At 41.2% G+C, this 16,554-nt stretch overlaps 1 protein-coding gene across 1 annotated transcript; it reads left to right on the top strand.

The window, feature by feature from the left end:
- Positions 1–91: 91 nt before the first annotated feature.
- On the top strand, positions 92–16,110 carry bbs4 (Bardet-Biedl syndrome 4). The gene is given in 16 exon segments (XM_034103021.1): positions 92–151; positions 1,108–1,150; positions 5,840–5,919; positions 7,327–7,390; positions 7,613–7,724; positions 7,979–8,051; positions 8,304–8,357; positions 8,450–8,577; positions 9,483–9,537; positions 9,661–9,729; positions 9,916–10,068; positions 11,152–11,302; positions 11,305–11,377; positions 11,483–11,627; positions 12,301–12,505; positions 15,395–16,110. Coding segments are annotated over 16 exon segments (1,620 nt in total). The 3' UTR covers positions 15,550–16,110.
- The last annotated feature ends 444 nt before the right edge of the window (positions 16,111–16,554 follow it).

Genomic DNA, 16,554 nt, shown 5'->3' with positions numbered 1-16,554 from the left:
GATGATGAACATTGTATTGGTTCGTTGTAACAGTAAGTAAAATCATTCATAAATCCAGCCAGCCACTCCTCCGCATTCCACCAATGTATCCATGGCAACAGCTTCTGCTGTTGATCATCCCAAGATGGCGGACGAGGAGAATGTCACCGCGGTGAGTGCAATACTAAAGCTACTTAACGTTTTAATGGGTAAACACAAAAAACGCCACTGGGAAAGTGTTATTCTGATACTCCCAAAGTAAACGTAACGATGTGCTTTCGAATACGTGCTTCATAAAAACCCGTTTAATATATGTTAGCTGCCTGGCTAACCGAGTGTAAATCGCAGTTTAGTTAATTAACCTACAGCTAACGCTAACTTTAATCTCACTCCGCCAAGGACAAGCTAAAACAAGAGAGCTAACAGCTACAGCTGGAGGAAGGGAACAACTACAGACATGCCTTACACTAAGAGTGCTGTATCGTTAGCCCACGCTTTGTTTTATCTTAAGTTAGATAAATAAATGTCCAGTTCTGCGCTAACTGAGGCTGGATTTACCACACATACTAGTTGTGGTGTGGCTATAACGTCTAGCGCTTATGACGTGGTGAAGTATAGACAATAGTAATGCACAACACATCAAGAAATTCTTGCAAAGCAGATTTGTCATTGATCAGATCTGTTTGTTTAACATACACTTTTTCTAGTCTGATAAACTGGCTCCATTTGTTTGTTATCTGTTGTATAATGTTTACATTTTAACTATATTTGGCCAATTAATGACATACTTTTAATTAACTTGGCTTGTTAGCACTTTGCAGTCCCTAAGACATATACAACATCAATACATTCCTAGGCTTATCATGTCCAATCAAGAAACAAATGTATTTATATTTGTATATAACAGTGAACACACCTTAACTTTTCAACAGACATTTCAGCCAGTCTAAACTTTGACCTGTATTACCACACAGACTTAACTGTAAGAAACTGGGGGAATCTATTTCCGTGTGGCCACAGCTCATGCTTCCTATGGGAAATCTGATTGATGGTGTCCAGTGTATTTTGGCTGTAATGGAGTGTATTGTGCTTATTACTTATTTGTCTGTTGTATTTTATATATTTCAGCTCCCAGTTGCGACTGAAGCCAAGAAACGTCGGGCACCTAAAGGTACAGACCATTAACACTTGCATATCATATGACACAACGATTCAAAAACACAATTTCTCCCAATATTTAAATTTCTGACAATAAACCTGTAACTGGAACAGGATACTCAAAGAGTGAGTGGAACTAATCGTCCTGCAGAGGTCACCCTCACCCTTCTTTCTGCCATCACCACTATGAACAAGCTTCTTCTTCTGTTCATCAGTATGCTGCTGAATGTGTTCAGGACATTTCTTTGTCTGGAAAATGTTTGTTAATCACATTACACTAGGATATGTTGTCATCATAGATATGGCTTAATGACCCATTAACCAGTTAAGCTGCTATTCATGACTAAGCTTTTTAGTTTTTCTTGTTTGGCAATGTTTGGTAATTAACATCAGCACTGCTCAGAATGCGACCCCTATGACAGCAGTTGAGGAAATGCTTTGGTATTATATTGCACATTATTTTTCCTGCATGGCATTCAAGCCGGTACTGTGGTGTGCTTTCATTTAGTTTAATTTAAGGAGGTTAAACCAAATAAAATTCTAACTACATTACTGTAGTTGAAAAAAAAACATTCAAATATGACACTATTTGCAATAATAATAATAATTAAAGCTGCAAGCAGCGTTGAGCGGGTCTTCGACGCTCCGCAGGCTGTTGTCCGCACGTCGACGTGTGTGTCTAGGTGTCTCGAGGACTCGGCCGTTGGCAAACGTGGGAAGTTTCAGGCCGATCGGACAATGTCTTTGAGTTACAGCAGTAACACAAACATTGTGTTTGATGGCGGGTGATCTGTCGCCATGGCAACGGCATTTGATGACACCCCATAATATGCTTAGTTGTGTTGAGGGCTGCATCGTTATCTAACCTGTGAAGTTTTGGGCCGTTTGGAGCATGTTAACTGGAGTTATGAGAAAACCGTGTTTCACGGCGACCATTTTGTTACCATTGCAACGACATTAGAAGAAATCTCAAAACTGACACATATGTGTCTTGAGGGCTGTACCGTTACCACACATGTGACATTTGAACACTTTTTAACCATTTATACAGGAGTTAGAGCAATATCGTGCTTAACGGCAAGGGAGGCGTTGCCATAGCAACTGCTTTCGAGGAAAACTGACTATTGTCATATTGAGGTGTTGAGGGAAGGACCATTAACTGTCATTTGAAGTCTGGTGCCGTTTGGACCATTTTCCATTGAGTTAAGACAACATTGTATGTTTCATGGCGAGGGATCTGTCGCCATGGCAACGGCATATGATGACATCCCACAATTGGCATAGAGCTGTTGAGGGCCGGACCATTAGCCATAATATGAAGTCTGGTGCCGTTTGGACGATTTTCCATTGAATTACGACAACACCAGGTTTTTTGGCGAGGGATGCGTTGCCATGGCAACGGCATATGATGACATCCCCTAATTGACATAGAGCTGTTGAGGGCCGGACCATTAATGATAGTCTGAAGTCTGGTGCTGTTTGGACGATTTTCCATTGAATTACAACATCGTATTTTTTGGCGAAGGATGCTTTGCCATGGAAACGGCATACGGTGAGATCTCAGATTTCACGTTGAGCTGTTGAGGCATGGACCAGTGATATAAAAGTGAAGATTGGGGGACGATGGGACCGTGTCCATTGGAGTTACAGCGACACCGTTGTTTATGGCGAAGGATCCGTCGCCATGGTAACGCCAAATTAAGTAACGCCAAATTAAGTAACATCAGATTTGACCTAGAGCTGTTCAGGGCCGTAGTGTTAACCATCATGTGAAGTTTGGTGGCGTTCTGAGAATGTCAATTTGAGTTATGACACCGTGTTCCATGGCGAGGGACCGCCAAGCATCGAGCGAACGCAAACTTTGTCGCCAAATCACGGCTACGGCGTGCGAAAGAAAAAAACTGTAGTCGCATGGGCTACCTACTGCCATGATTTAGGCCACTTTAATGGGCTTTTGCCCCTCGTTTTCCCTGTTTTTTGTGGGTTTTGCATGGTTATCGCTCGCATTGCGAGCGACAAAATTGATCGTAACGATATCAATTATGCGAGTTGCAGTCACGTGACTGGGCTCGCGCGGCCTATCAGCCGTCATGATTTCCGAACCTTTTCTGTGCTTTTGCCAGTCGTTTTCCCTGTTTTGGGTGTGTTTCGCAGGTTTATTGGTCACTGCGCGACCGATTTCAATAGGGTCTTCGCCGACCTAGGTCTCAGACCCTAATAATACCTTTGAGTTAATGGTACCTTCCAAAGCACCCAAGGACACCTCACAATTCATAAAATATTCAAAAAACGAGGTTAAAAAATGTACAAAAGGACAATAACAGGGAGTACTACAGTGAGTAGGCTGATCTGAACTGGGGGGTTTTGAGGAGGGACTTGAATGTGGAGATGGTGGCAGACTGTCGATGTGTGGTGGGAGGGAGTTCCATAGTCTTGGAGCAGTGCAGCTGAAAGCCAGAGCACCCATGATGACGAGGCGTGGGGTGGGGACAGATAGTAAACCAGCAGAGGGGAGGAGGAGGTCGGCCAGTGCAGTTGGATGAGGATGGGGTGATATGGTCAGAGGATTTTTTGCGGTGATGATCCAGCAGCAGAGTCCTGAATGGAGTAATCATTTAACACAATACAACTGATTGTTAAATAGAATAATAAGGAAATATAAAGCTTTGAATGTGACGTAGAGACGTATAGGAAATCAAAACATACATTACTTAAAAATATATAATAATTATTTACACAATGTCTTGAGGTACTTGCTGAGTTAACACATTTAAACAATCCACTTAATTAACCTCAGGGATTTTTTACTTAATTGTACTACACTCTGAAAATGTGAAATACTTTTTTTAAAACAACTTAACTCTCAGTTGAATTGTCTCCTTAAGACATTTCTCATTCTCTAACAACCACAAAATGTAATTAGGGTTATAAAATGCACACATAAAATGAATTATGTTAACAATAAGTGTATTATGATATCTTCTTACATCCTTTGTAATTCAGTTCTACATTGTTAGCGGGGAAGACCAAGAAGGTGTTTCAGAAATATGAGCATGCCTCCAAGAAATGCCTTTTTTTTTTGCGACAAATACGCTGCCAATGGCTTTGCTCATTTTATTAATTTAACTCATTTTGACACTAACTTCTGTCACATTTACGGGAAGAATAAGTGTCTGCAGCTGAGTATGAGACTTGACATGACCAAGGGCTCTTAAAAATGTTCGTGTGAAACTTTCCCCCAAAAAAGATTCTCGTATTATTCATTACATTCTCTCCATGTGTCTTTTGATCTCAGCATGCTTCTGCTTTGCTCTTATCCCCTTTAACCAGACAGTTGAAGCACACGGAAGCCAACTCTGCATTAGCATTAGCCAGATCAAATATAACAATGAAAAAAGCCCTCCATGTTTGGGAGGATTTAAAAAAAAAACTTTATTTAGAACACCTCATGCTGTGCTCTTCTTCTGAGCTCCTTTCTACCCTTCTTTCATAGAGTTATTACAGGAATACATCACACATGTATCCCGTCTCTCCTCCACCCTGCTGTGTGTGTGTGTGTGTGGACACTGGAGCGCCACAGGGCCCCGTCTGAAACCCAGAGACAAGAATATTATTGCTGTCTCAGCAGGAAGAAAGCGGATTAGGGTGCTACAAATAGGGCCGTTCCGAATCTTGACGGGGCAAACGTGTCAAACCCATGCCGTTTCACACTCGGCAGTGGAGAGCATCCTCTGAAGTTTTTGGAAGAGGCTCTAGTTCTGGTGGCAAATCAACACAGTACCGCTTGAAGCGCTGACAGAAAAAAACAGAAGGCATCTTTGGTATAATTCACACTGTATTTTTACACAGCCTGATCATTAATGATATCCCCTGATGTCGGTGGCAGACTCAAAGCGGAGAACTTCATTCCACACTGCCTTGAGTCCTATTTTTATCCTAAGAGGAAAGTAGCAGGTCTAAGATAACAGGATTACCAGAATCAAACTCGCTCATTCTTGTGGAATGAAACATTGTATCACGCTGAGAAGTCTTGGAGCATTGTGGCTGGGTTCTTCAGGTTACCTAACCCTTTCTGAAGCTGGCTTTGTATCGTGCTGCTCATTCCTGCAGCCTCGCTCTCTCAGTCTGTCTATGTACCCTCTCTGTTCTGTCACAAGCACCTGGCTTGTGAGATACATTGTTGCCCTGGCAACAGGGAGAAATTCTCAACCTTCCGAGACGAAAAGCAGTGTTTGTAACGAAAAAACTTGCTTACAAGGTGACATTTACAGCGTGGCTGGTGAATTGATTATTGTTTAGCCCGGGGTTTTTGGGTTGAAGTGTTAACATCTATGTTACTGTCAGATCAAAGACCTGCTGGTTGACGGCACAGGGAGGGGGCTCTCAACATTATTTGTTCAGCTGCCAAATACAAACAAGTCTTCATTAATTTAAAAAAGAGTAGACATAGCTCATGAGGCTGAGCTGTCTGATTGTGAATAACAACATTGCAGTTTAATTGGTGAATTGACTTGGATTTACGTTGAACAGTTACATCTGTGTTAACTGTCAGATCAGAGACCTGCTAATGACTGCCAAAGGAGGGAGCTTTCAGGATTAATCATTCAGCTATCCACGAAAGAAGACATTATTTGAACAGTCAAGTGTATCAAGCTTTAACGTGTGCCTGCTTTGTATGTCAATTATAGTCTCTTCCTTTCAGCTCCAGAGCTTCCCATTGTTGAGAGGAGAAACTGGCTCATCCACCAGCACTATATCCGTAAAGACTATGATACCTGTAAGGTAAAGTACCGTCATTCCTCCGCTGTCCCAATGGCTCAGTCTCATTGACCTTTTAAAAATAATGAAGATAATGAATGCCTGGCATGTACAGGGTTCTGTGTAACACTATACTTTATTATGATCCAATTCACTGCATTGACCTGCATATGTGCACATGACGCCCGTAGGTACTCACTTAAGTCTTTGAATACATGTCTCGACTTGTAAGATATATTAATGGGATCCTCTTGCACCAAGCAGTGAGAAGCATCTAGTTGTGAGTCTTGGGTATCCCAGCAAACCTGCTCTTTTGGTTCGCTGTCCGCCAGTCCATCATTAGCAATGAGACTAATGATGCAATCACAATAACATGCAGTGGCAACAAGAGCTCAACACATTCAGAATGTGCCTCCTCAGGAATCATACTGTCGTTTGGATGGTGGGAGCAGCACGGTGTGAGAACACCACACATCTGCAGGCGGATGGTGGGGGTCCAAGGATGATGGAAACTGTTAATAGAAATCTATTTGGTGAAGCGTTTCATATAATCGCAACACTATTACATCATGTCTTAAACTTGGCATAACAGCGTTTGCCTTGTACCCACATTTTTAAAACATTTTTTAAAAGTTTGATGGACGCATGTGATTCTCTGGATTATTAAACCCTGTCAGGCTCATGATCGCTTTCTGATGACCCTGAAGAAGGGCACACGCAGAAACACGGTGGTTTTACAATAAGGTTGTTCTATATTCTACAGCAGATAGCAGGACGTACTCTTTTAATCACAGGCTAAACATTTCTAAACATAAAAAGAGGACCTTCATACTGGATCTGTAATTGGACAACAGAAACTGTAAAATCCCTAATAATAATGTAAAGACAAATGCAGATTGATTTAGCTACTTTCAACAAATTGATGGCCATCTAAATACAACGACTGGCTGGAGAATGTTACATTTTCATATTGTATCTATATTTTAAGCAATATTCTATTATTGAATATAATTTGCTCTAGTATTCTTGCTTTTTTGGACTAAATGATCAGGTTGGCAACCGACCAGAAACAGATCAGAGCTCTGAGACGTCTATTTTCAGCACAAACTCTTAAGCCACATTTGACACCAAAACAGTAACACCAACAGCTCGCTATGCACTGCCTCATTAGGATGAACCTCCCTCCTGTCAGTGACTCTCCTCCCATCTGTGCACCGTGCGCTCTGCACTGGGCACCAAAATAACACACAGCTGGGCAAAACACATTTTAAGGTCAGGAAAATAGCAGAAATAAGGCCCTCAATCTGTTGCAAAGCAGATATACAGGGGTTGGAATACTACGCATTATCCATGCAGGCAAAATAACCTTTCCCTTTTGCAGTAGTCCTATTCACACAAGTTAACATCCACCTCTCGTTCTGTGTCCCGCAGGCAATCATCAAAGAACAGCTGCAGGAGACTAATGGGATGTGTGAATATGCCATCTATGTTCAAGGTGAGCCGTTATTTGATATGAACTCTTTCCTATCACACGTGTGTCACATGTATGATGTTAATTTAGTGCCACACCAAATGAAGGCTCTGTGGTTGTCCTTATAACATATGTTCCTCCAGAATCTGCTCTATCGTGCCTACAGTATGCTGCCTGATTGTTAATGCGATTTTACTTCCTTGTGTTGATGAAGATCCTCTCTTTTTTGTGTTTGAATTACAACAGCACTAATCCTGCGTCTTGAGGGCAAGATCCAGCCGTCCCTGGAGCTGTTTCAGAGCTGCGCCATCCTTAATCCCAGCAGCACTGACAACCTCAAGCAAGTGGCCAGATCACTGTGAGTCCAACAGCCCGAGGCAGGGGAGCCTCGACCCATCTCTATTAGCTCACACGACAGATATACAGTAGGAGATACATACTTAGTGATAAAAGCCCAACTGTGGGCCAGTACTTTTATAACACCGTAGGGAATAGTTAATCGACCCCCGCTGACTATTTATCGATGTTAAATAGCTGTAATAGTTATTCGGCATGCTGTGATAGGATTGATTAAAATCTCATATGGATTATTGTTGTTTAATCTTTCCGCAGATTTCTCCTGGGAAAGCACAAAGCAGCGATTGAATTCTATCATGAAGCTGCAAGGCTCAACGAGAAAGACTGGGTAAAAGAAAAGAAGACTCGTACTGAGTTTCTGCTTTGCCTTAAAGTGGATGTGTTTTTCGGCCTGGTGCCTTTCACTCTCAGTGAAGTTGCCCCTTCTAATTCAAATGACGGAAATACTGCAGAATTTGTTTTCCACAGAGCTGTTGTCTTAAATAGCTTCAATATTTGGAAATTGAATTAGGCACGGCCTTTATCCCGCCCTGTTTAATTAAGCATGCCCCATTTATAATGTGACATTTTCTAACCCCAGGAGATCAATCATAATCTGGGGTTGTGCTATTTCTTCATCAAAGACTTCAAAAATGTGAGGATGCCGATCTTTGTGACATTATACATTACAAACTGTATTTATTCCCAAGTGCTTTGATCCTTGTTTATGTTATCTGTGTCCGTCAGGCTGAGGAGCATCTTAACATAGCTCTCCAGATAAACAAGCACGACAAGAGCTTCATGATGCTCGGAAAAGTGCATCTACTGGCCGGAGAAACGGACAGGGCCATTGAAGTGTACAAGAGGGCAGTGGAGTAAGTTCAAATGTGATATTAAGAAATCAATGAGGATTTAAAGAGAAATCTATAAAGTAGCATTTTTAATCACATTCTAGGCGTTTAGTTCAATAATCTGTGGCTATGGTTCTCTGAATACATGTTTAAACAATTCAGACATACATGTGCATTGATCCATGATAAGTGTTACATTTCTGGTCTAGAATGTTTTTTTCAAGACCAAGCTTTTTTCATTTAACCCAAAACTTAAACTAATCTTTAATGTATCGCTGTTCATACTTGCACAGCCTCAGCGTGACATGTCTCTTTATGTCTCAAGACACTTACAGAGATAACAGACATAAAACATGCTGTTTTAGAGAAGGTTAGTTATTTCCGAGGGGTTTTGTCTTGATGTATCTACAGTACCGCCTCTCCCTCTGTGGAGCTCTTTTTAATAAGTGCCTCTCATCCGACCTCACACAGAGCTCCAGTTTAGCCACAGTTTAACCTGGGGCCTTTTTCTGTTCAGTATGAATTATTTTCATTTCCACTTCTATTCACATGTTGAATATTTAAACATTAGGCCCTGTTGTAAATAGGGAAATGACATTGATGTCTATAATAGAGCTCATTATTGCTACCTCCTGTCGGGGTTAAATGAATTAATCAACCACCCTGATGCTAATATTGCTTTGCATCAGACATACCACTGTGAATCCTATTTTAATGCCTCTTGTCTACCATTTATATTTCCGAGCCCCATCATATCCCCACAGGTCATAATTAATACTCCACAATTATGCTGAATCAAACCATGATTGAATCAGCAGTTTCCTTGAATATCAACTATGTGTGCCTAAGAATAAGTGCAGGAATTACATGTGATTACAGGCATAGATAAAGTGTCATGTTTCATTTCACTAGTCTCCTTCTTTATTCAGCTTCTCTCCAGAGAACACTGAACTCCTGACGACTCTGGGCCTGCTCTTTTTACAGGTAGGTGGATTTGTAATAACCTTTCAAGTGAAATGAAGTGTAAACAAGATAAGAGTGGCATTCACTGTACGACTCAGACTAGAAACATCTAAATGGCGTTTTTTAATGTTGTGTTTTTGCCAGCTCGGAAAATACCAAAAAGCGTTTGAGTACCTTGGAAATGCCCTCACTTTTGACCCCAACAATTATAAGGTATGTGGGTCTTTGTGGGTAAACGCATCATTCTTTGGTATTAAAACGGTTTCCTACTGAGTGCATTAGATTCTTTTAAAGCAGCTCAGTTAAAGTGAAAGGTCAGGTGGCACTGTGTCTCATCATGTGCACGATCAAAGGGTGCATCTTCCTCTAATACCTCCCTAATGACTGTTTTCATGGCAGGCCATCCTGGCTGCAGGCAGCATGATGCAGACCCACGGAGACTTTGATGTGGCCATGAACAAGTACCGAGTGGCGGCCTGTGCCGTGCCTGAGAGCCCGCCCCTCTGGAACAACATCGGCATGTGCTTCTTTGGGAAAAAGAAATACGTAGCTGTGAGTAAGACTGTCTATTGGTTCACTGATGAAGTTAGTTCTCCCAATGAAAAGAGGTTTACTTATGACAGTGCCTATAGAAAATCATCATACCCCGTTGAAATGGCTTCTTTATTTATCGTACAGCCTGAAATAGAAACCCATACAAAAAAAGAGACTTTTCCCACTTCCTTTACAAATGTAGCTTTCCAACATCGAACTAATGAAGAAAGAGGCGACAGTTATGAACATTAACAACATTTAAAACTAGAGCAACAAGGGTGGAAAAGTCATCTGATCCCCTGATGTAATACTTCATGTGGCGTCCTTTTACAGCCATCGATCTATTTGAATACGTCTCTACTAGCTTTGCACACCTAGATTAGGGAATGTTTGCCCGTTCTTCCTTGCAGAATTGTTCGAGTTCAGTCAGATGCCGTGGTGAGCGGCGATGGACTGCACATCCACAGATGTTCTATCAGATTTCCTTCAGGGCTCTGACTTGGCCACTTAAGGACGTTAAAAATATTGAAAGCATTTCCTTTTTAAAGTCTAAACCTGCATTGTTTGTCATCCATATCTTCTAGCGTGCAATATTCTTCTTGTTTTCGCGTTAGTGTGTACCGTATTACTGCCCCCTGTTTTTCACTAGAATAGTATCTAACCCTTATTTTTCTATCACACACATTCATGTGCGTCCTTGTGTGATATGTCAAAGCATTGTTCATATCATTAATAATGGTCACAAACTAAACCTTTGATTAGGATGTTGAATGCAATACTTTAACATTGCATTCATTGTTTTACTTGTTTTATTGAAAGTTATGCTTGCTTACTTTTTCCACCCCATAGTCCATAAAGACAACCAGGAATACATCCCTCCTCTATTGGCCAAATTGAAACACGCTCATCAGCGCTGACCTATATAATTTGTACACCGGCCACAGACTGGGGCTTTATTCTTTGATATACTCTCATAGCATACCCAGCTCAGGCATTTCACACTGTGCTGTAGGTTGGCTCAGGTTCTTCTTGGGATGATATATGATTTAGATGAACATCTGTCAGCTGTTTGATTCCTCTCCTAACTTCATGTTTCCACAGGCCATCAGCTGCCTGAAGCGGGCTCACTACATGTCTCCTTTTGATTGGAAGGTGTTGTACAACCTGGGTCTGGTCCACCTGACCATGCAGCAGTACGCCTCTGCCTTCCACTTCCTCAGCGCAGCCATCAACCTGAACCCACGCATGGGCGAACAGTGGCTCTGACCAACTTGGAGGACGTAGAGAATGCCACCAGAGCGTATGAACAAGCTGTGACCATCGACCAGTGAGTCTAACCCGCCTTCTACTTGAATGTACTGTGAGTCTTCATTTGAGACTTTAATAGTTTCATGTTTTATTTCCTTCTCCCTCTGTGATCATTTATGTACAGATCCAACCCTCTGGTCAACCTGAACTTTGCCATCTTCCTCTATAACCATGGCGATAAGAAGGCCACTCTGGATCAGTACCAGGAGATGGAGAGGAAAGTCAACCTGCTTCGAGACAGCAGTAGCAGCTTTGAATTTGACCCTGAGGTAAGATGAGATAAGATGGACCTTTATTTATCCCTGTGGGGAAATGCAGGCGTTCAGAGGGGCAACCGGGTCAGAGGGAAGAGCAGGATTCACACAAGGTAAAGATCAAATAGAATACAAATGAAAATAATAATAACTCAAATGAAAGTGGTAAAGTGACTGTTGAAACAGATATCACATTTGAATGGACATATACACACATTTGGATTGTAATTTAGATCCTGTTGACATTAAAGGTCCCCTATTGTACTGTTTTCCAATAATATATTATAGGTCTCAGATATATACAAAACATGCCTCTGAAGTGTTTGGCTGGAAAACCAAACAGATCACCCATTGCAGCATTACCCATAATCCCCTCTGTTTCAGCCCGGTTTCAAAAGTGCTGATTCTCTGTCTGTTACTTTGGTTACACGAACCAACAAATCGTTATGACATCATAAAGTGGCCAAAATCTGATCAGCTCATTTTCAGACAGGTTTTTATAGAAATGGATCAGGAGAAAAAGAGAGAATCTTTTTTCCTGAAACCTTCAGAATCTCTTTCCACAGAGGGGACACATGTTGATGTAGAAAAGACAGGAAAAAGAGGATTATGCATAATAGGTGACCTTTAACTTCTGAAAATCAGCAGTAGTTACCCGTACCTTAAGTGGTCTACTTGTCACCAACAGCTGATGGACATGGCTCAGAAGATGGGGGCTGCCCTGCAGGTGACAGAGGGCCTGGTGTGGACTAAACCAGACAAGGAGTCCAAATCTAAACCCAACTCTGCAGCAGCCACCAAAGCCCCCGGAGCTGCTCTTGGAACCAACCAAGCTCTGGGCCAAGCCATGTCTTCTGCTGCGAGCTACAACAAGAACATGCAGCTACCATCAGGTACAAACCACCATTAAGGTTTGTGGAAGGTGTCCGGTAATATTCTGTCAACTCGGTGTCTGGTTACGCGTTTAGATATCTGACAGAACTGCGATGAGCCAGTGCACGACTGAATGTCGTTTTTCTTATCAGAAAAGTCCAGTGCTACACCCTCAGTGCAGGGGGTGAAGAATTGCACAGCCTCCACCTCTCCAATAAACCAAAGCCCAATTTTCATTTGAAATGGAACCATGGACATATCTCTTCTGTGTGAGCTCCCAGCTTCTCCCCTGCACTGCAGCAGAGTGAATATATGGGCTCAGGCCAGATGGAATATGGAAGGGAGAAAAAGCGAACCTCCAGCCAGTATACTCTCTATTATTGGCAACAAAAAGAAAGTCAGCGGGCTGGAAAAAAACAAAACAAAGTTAAGCAAATAAATCCAAGGTTACTCTGAAATGATAGTCGTGGCTTACAGCTCTCAAATGTAATTGGACTGGAGTGTTTTTTAACCCGAGCCTGCAAGCTGTGTTTTCTATAACCTTTATTTAGCTACTAACAGCAGAACCATGCTCAGTGACATTTTACACAGCTCTGATCATCTATCTGCAATTTGTAGGAAAATGTAAATAAAGCCTGTACGTTCACTTTAAACCTAGTTAGTGATTAACAGTTTACTATTAGTGCCAATGAGACTGGATATGTAAAGTGGAGCTTGTATTTACTGGTGTCTGTAATTCATGTTGGCCCGGACAACGTAGAACCTTTCTTTTTAAAGATAGCTGCAGATTTTATTGCTCCACCTCTTACTTCTCTTTTTAACCTCTCCCTCAGCACGAACACAATTCCAAAAGTATGGAAGTCTGCATATGTCTTGCCTTCACTGAAAGGAGGGGAGGCAACTATTTTAAATAACTATAGGCCAATCTCTAAGTTGTCAGTTCTGGCTAAGGTGCTCGAACGCTTAGTGAGTGAACAGGTAAAGGAGTTTTTATGTATAAATGACATCCTGTCTAAACATCAGTCAGGCTTCAGAAAGAAACACAGCACCATCACTGCGACAAAGAAAGTGGTAAATGACATTACTACTATTTTAGATAATAAGCAGAGTTGTGCAGCTCTGTTTATTGACCTTTCCAAAGCGTTTGACACCGTTGATCATCGCATCTTAAAGCAGAGGCTACTCAGTATAGGCATATCCAGCCATGCAGTGGGGTGATTTGTGAACTACCTCTCTGAAAGGTCCCAATGTGTTCACTTTGATGGGCTGTCTTCTGAGTGGTTAAACATTTCTAATGGTGTACCACAAGGTTCTGTTTTAGGACCACTTTTATTCTCCATATATATTAACAGTTTAGGTGATAATGTGGATGAAGCTACTTTACATTTTTATGCGGATGATACCGTGATGCACTGTGCAGGTCCCTCCATTAAGGAGGCTGTTGTTAAATTGCAAGCTGTTTTTAACATTATTCAGACTCAGCTCTCTGAACTAAAGCTTCTTTTAAATGTTGAGAAAACCAAGGTAATGCTCTTTTCAAAAGCTAAAAAGACTCCAGAGCCTGTTTTAGATATTGTAACTACGCAAGGAACAAAACTTGAAGTTGTTGCCTGTTACAAATACCTTGGTATCTGGCTTGATGATTGTCTCTCTTTTAAACTTCATGTCAATAACATGCTAAAAAAACTGAGGGTTAGGCTAGGGTTCTTTTTCAGGAACAAGTCCTGTTTCTCGCTTGAGGCCAGGAAAAGGCTAGTCACTGTGACCTTTTTACCTGTGCTGGACTATGGTGATTTGTTGTATATGAATGCACCTGCCAATTACCTGAGCAAATTGGATGCCGCCTATCACAGTGCTCTGAGATTTGTCACAAATTGTAAAGCGCTTACTCATCACTGTACACTGTATACCAAGGCAGGTTTACCATCACTCTCTGTACGGAGGCTCAGTCATTGGTACACTTTTATCTATAAAGCATTGTTGGGTAAACTCCCGTATTATATCTGCTCGCTGATAACACAGAGAGTTGCAAGCAGCTATTGTCTGAGGTCACATGATGTAGTCTTGTTAGATGTGCCAAGAGCAAGGACTGTCTCAGGTAAGACAGCTTTTATGTGCGCAGCTCCACTTGCTTGGAACAATCTTCAGCAAGAATTGAAACTGAGCAATCTCATTCCTCTGCATGTTTTTAAAGCTAGGGTAAATGAAATGCTTGCTGATACAATGGGCACTTGTAAATGTCTATAACTATGTATCCTGTAAATATAATGTATAATGTCCTTTATTGTTTTATGTTTCATGTGGAACCTATATGCTGCAGGTCTCCCTTGAAAAAGAGATCTATGATCTCAATGGGACCAATTTGGTTAAATAAAGGTTTGAAATGAAATGTTGTGGCAGGATTCCTATATAACTCTACTGTGTCTTTGTGGTTATGAAGATGAACAACTTAACCCTGAAACTTGGTTTGGCTTTGAAAATAAATAGTTGAAGTTATTTGTAATGGTATAAATCTTTTAAAGGGTAACTTCTGGTTGGACATGTTCTTTTTTGCAGGCATTCAAAAGCCCACTACCTCTAACATTTTAATCACCATTTACACTGTTTTTTTACAGATGATTAAAATGTAACTTAGAAAATGATCCTGTCAGAAACTGTTCTTAAGTCTAAAACAAAAATGAGAAAACATTTTAGACTACTGAGAATAAATTCTAAGAATGTATTTTCTTCTGCATAATAGGGTAAATCTACTTAACTCAACTTCACCAAAAGGAGAACTCTGACCTGCGACTTCGAGCTGTTTAAAACAGGAAGTGGAAGTCAGTCACATCTTTAGCTATTTCATCTGTGTAGGTTTTAAGCAACTAAATCATTTTCCGAGCAATGTATCGACTCTTTGTTATTCTCAGGAGTTTCCAAAGGCCCCTCCATGCCCCTGGAGCCAGAGCCCGATGAGGAGTTGGCCCCCAGCCCCCCCGATGATCCTCCAGGATCCCCGCTGCCTGCAGAGTCAGAAAACCCCAAACCCAAAACCTCCAAGAGGAGATCTAAGGTGGAGGAATGAGTGTAGCTGCTATCTGCATCTTACTAGATCTCTTGGTCATAAGATCACGCTGGTTCTAAGGAGGTTCTTAAACAGCACTCAAGCTATTTGTGGTTGTTGTCTAGCTCCTTGTAGTTAGACATGAAGGCTGGGGGGTTGTGCTTCTGGTTTGAATGCCGGCTGCACTGACATTTGTCCTCCTTTACAGTGAAAAGGTCAACTATTATGTGCAATTTGTTCATACTATTTATTGCTGGATTACTGACTGTCAGTAAACCGAAACACCCTGCTTCATGCGCGATGAGGAAATCAAGTTGTTCTTGTAGATGTCGATGTGGTAGGATTGGTGTCAAACACATTTCAATGGAACTTTAGGAACTTCTCTTTTCAACAAAATGGTTATATGAACATTGTTAAGGAACTGCTTCGACAATCACTGAGATCTTAGGACAGAATGGATGTTATGATAGTTACAGGGTTGTCTGTCTGGTATGGCTCTTTTTGAGGGTTGAGTGTAAATAGGGACACGCTTTTATATGTGGATACATGGTATGTTTATAGAGAGTAATGTATTTAATAAAAAACAAGAGACTTTAAAGAGAATGACTGTCGCTTCTTATTCAAAGTCCAGTTTGTGTCTTGTGTCTTGCTTTGCTTTCCATTATTTAGCTTTGCAGACAACAGAGGACAGAGTTGCTTCAGAGCTTCAAAGTGAATCTGTTATCTAACGCCGATACATGTTCTGAACAAGGAGGACACCCTACAAATAAGTAATGAATCCTTCATGCTAAAACTTTCAACATCTTGGGTGAAGGCATACGGTGGAATAGGTGTTGATATATTATTATTATTAAATAAATACATCTGAAACCACTGATGTTTTGGTTTAGAAGTCAAGAGACTGAAGGACTGCTAAAAAAACAAAGAAATATAAATAGAACCATTTCAAAATGTAAGAATTATACCCAACACTTTCAAAATGTGTTATAATAAATACCAAAAGAGCTTTCATAGTAACAACCAGCT

Source organism: Pseudochaenichthys georgianus, chromosome 3 (genome assembly GCF_902827115.2).
Source record: "Pseudochaenichthys georgianus chromosome 3, fPseGeo1.2, whole genome shotgun sequence".
Taxonomy (NCBI): Eukaryota; Metazoa; Chordata; class Actinopteri; order Perciformes; family Channichthyidae; genus Pseudochaenichthys; species Pseudochaenichthys georgianus.
The sequence above is the reverse complement of the archived record's forward strand: the minus strand, read 5'-3'. Positions and strand labels throughout refer to the sequence as shown.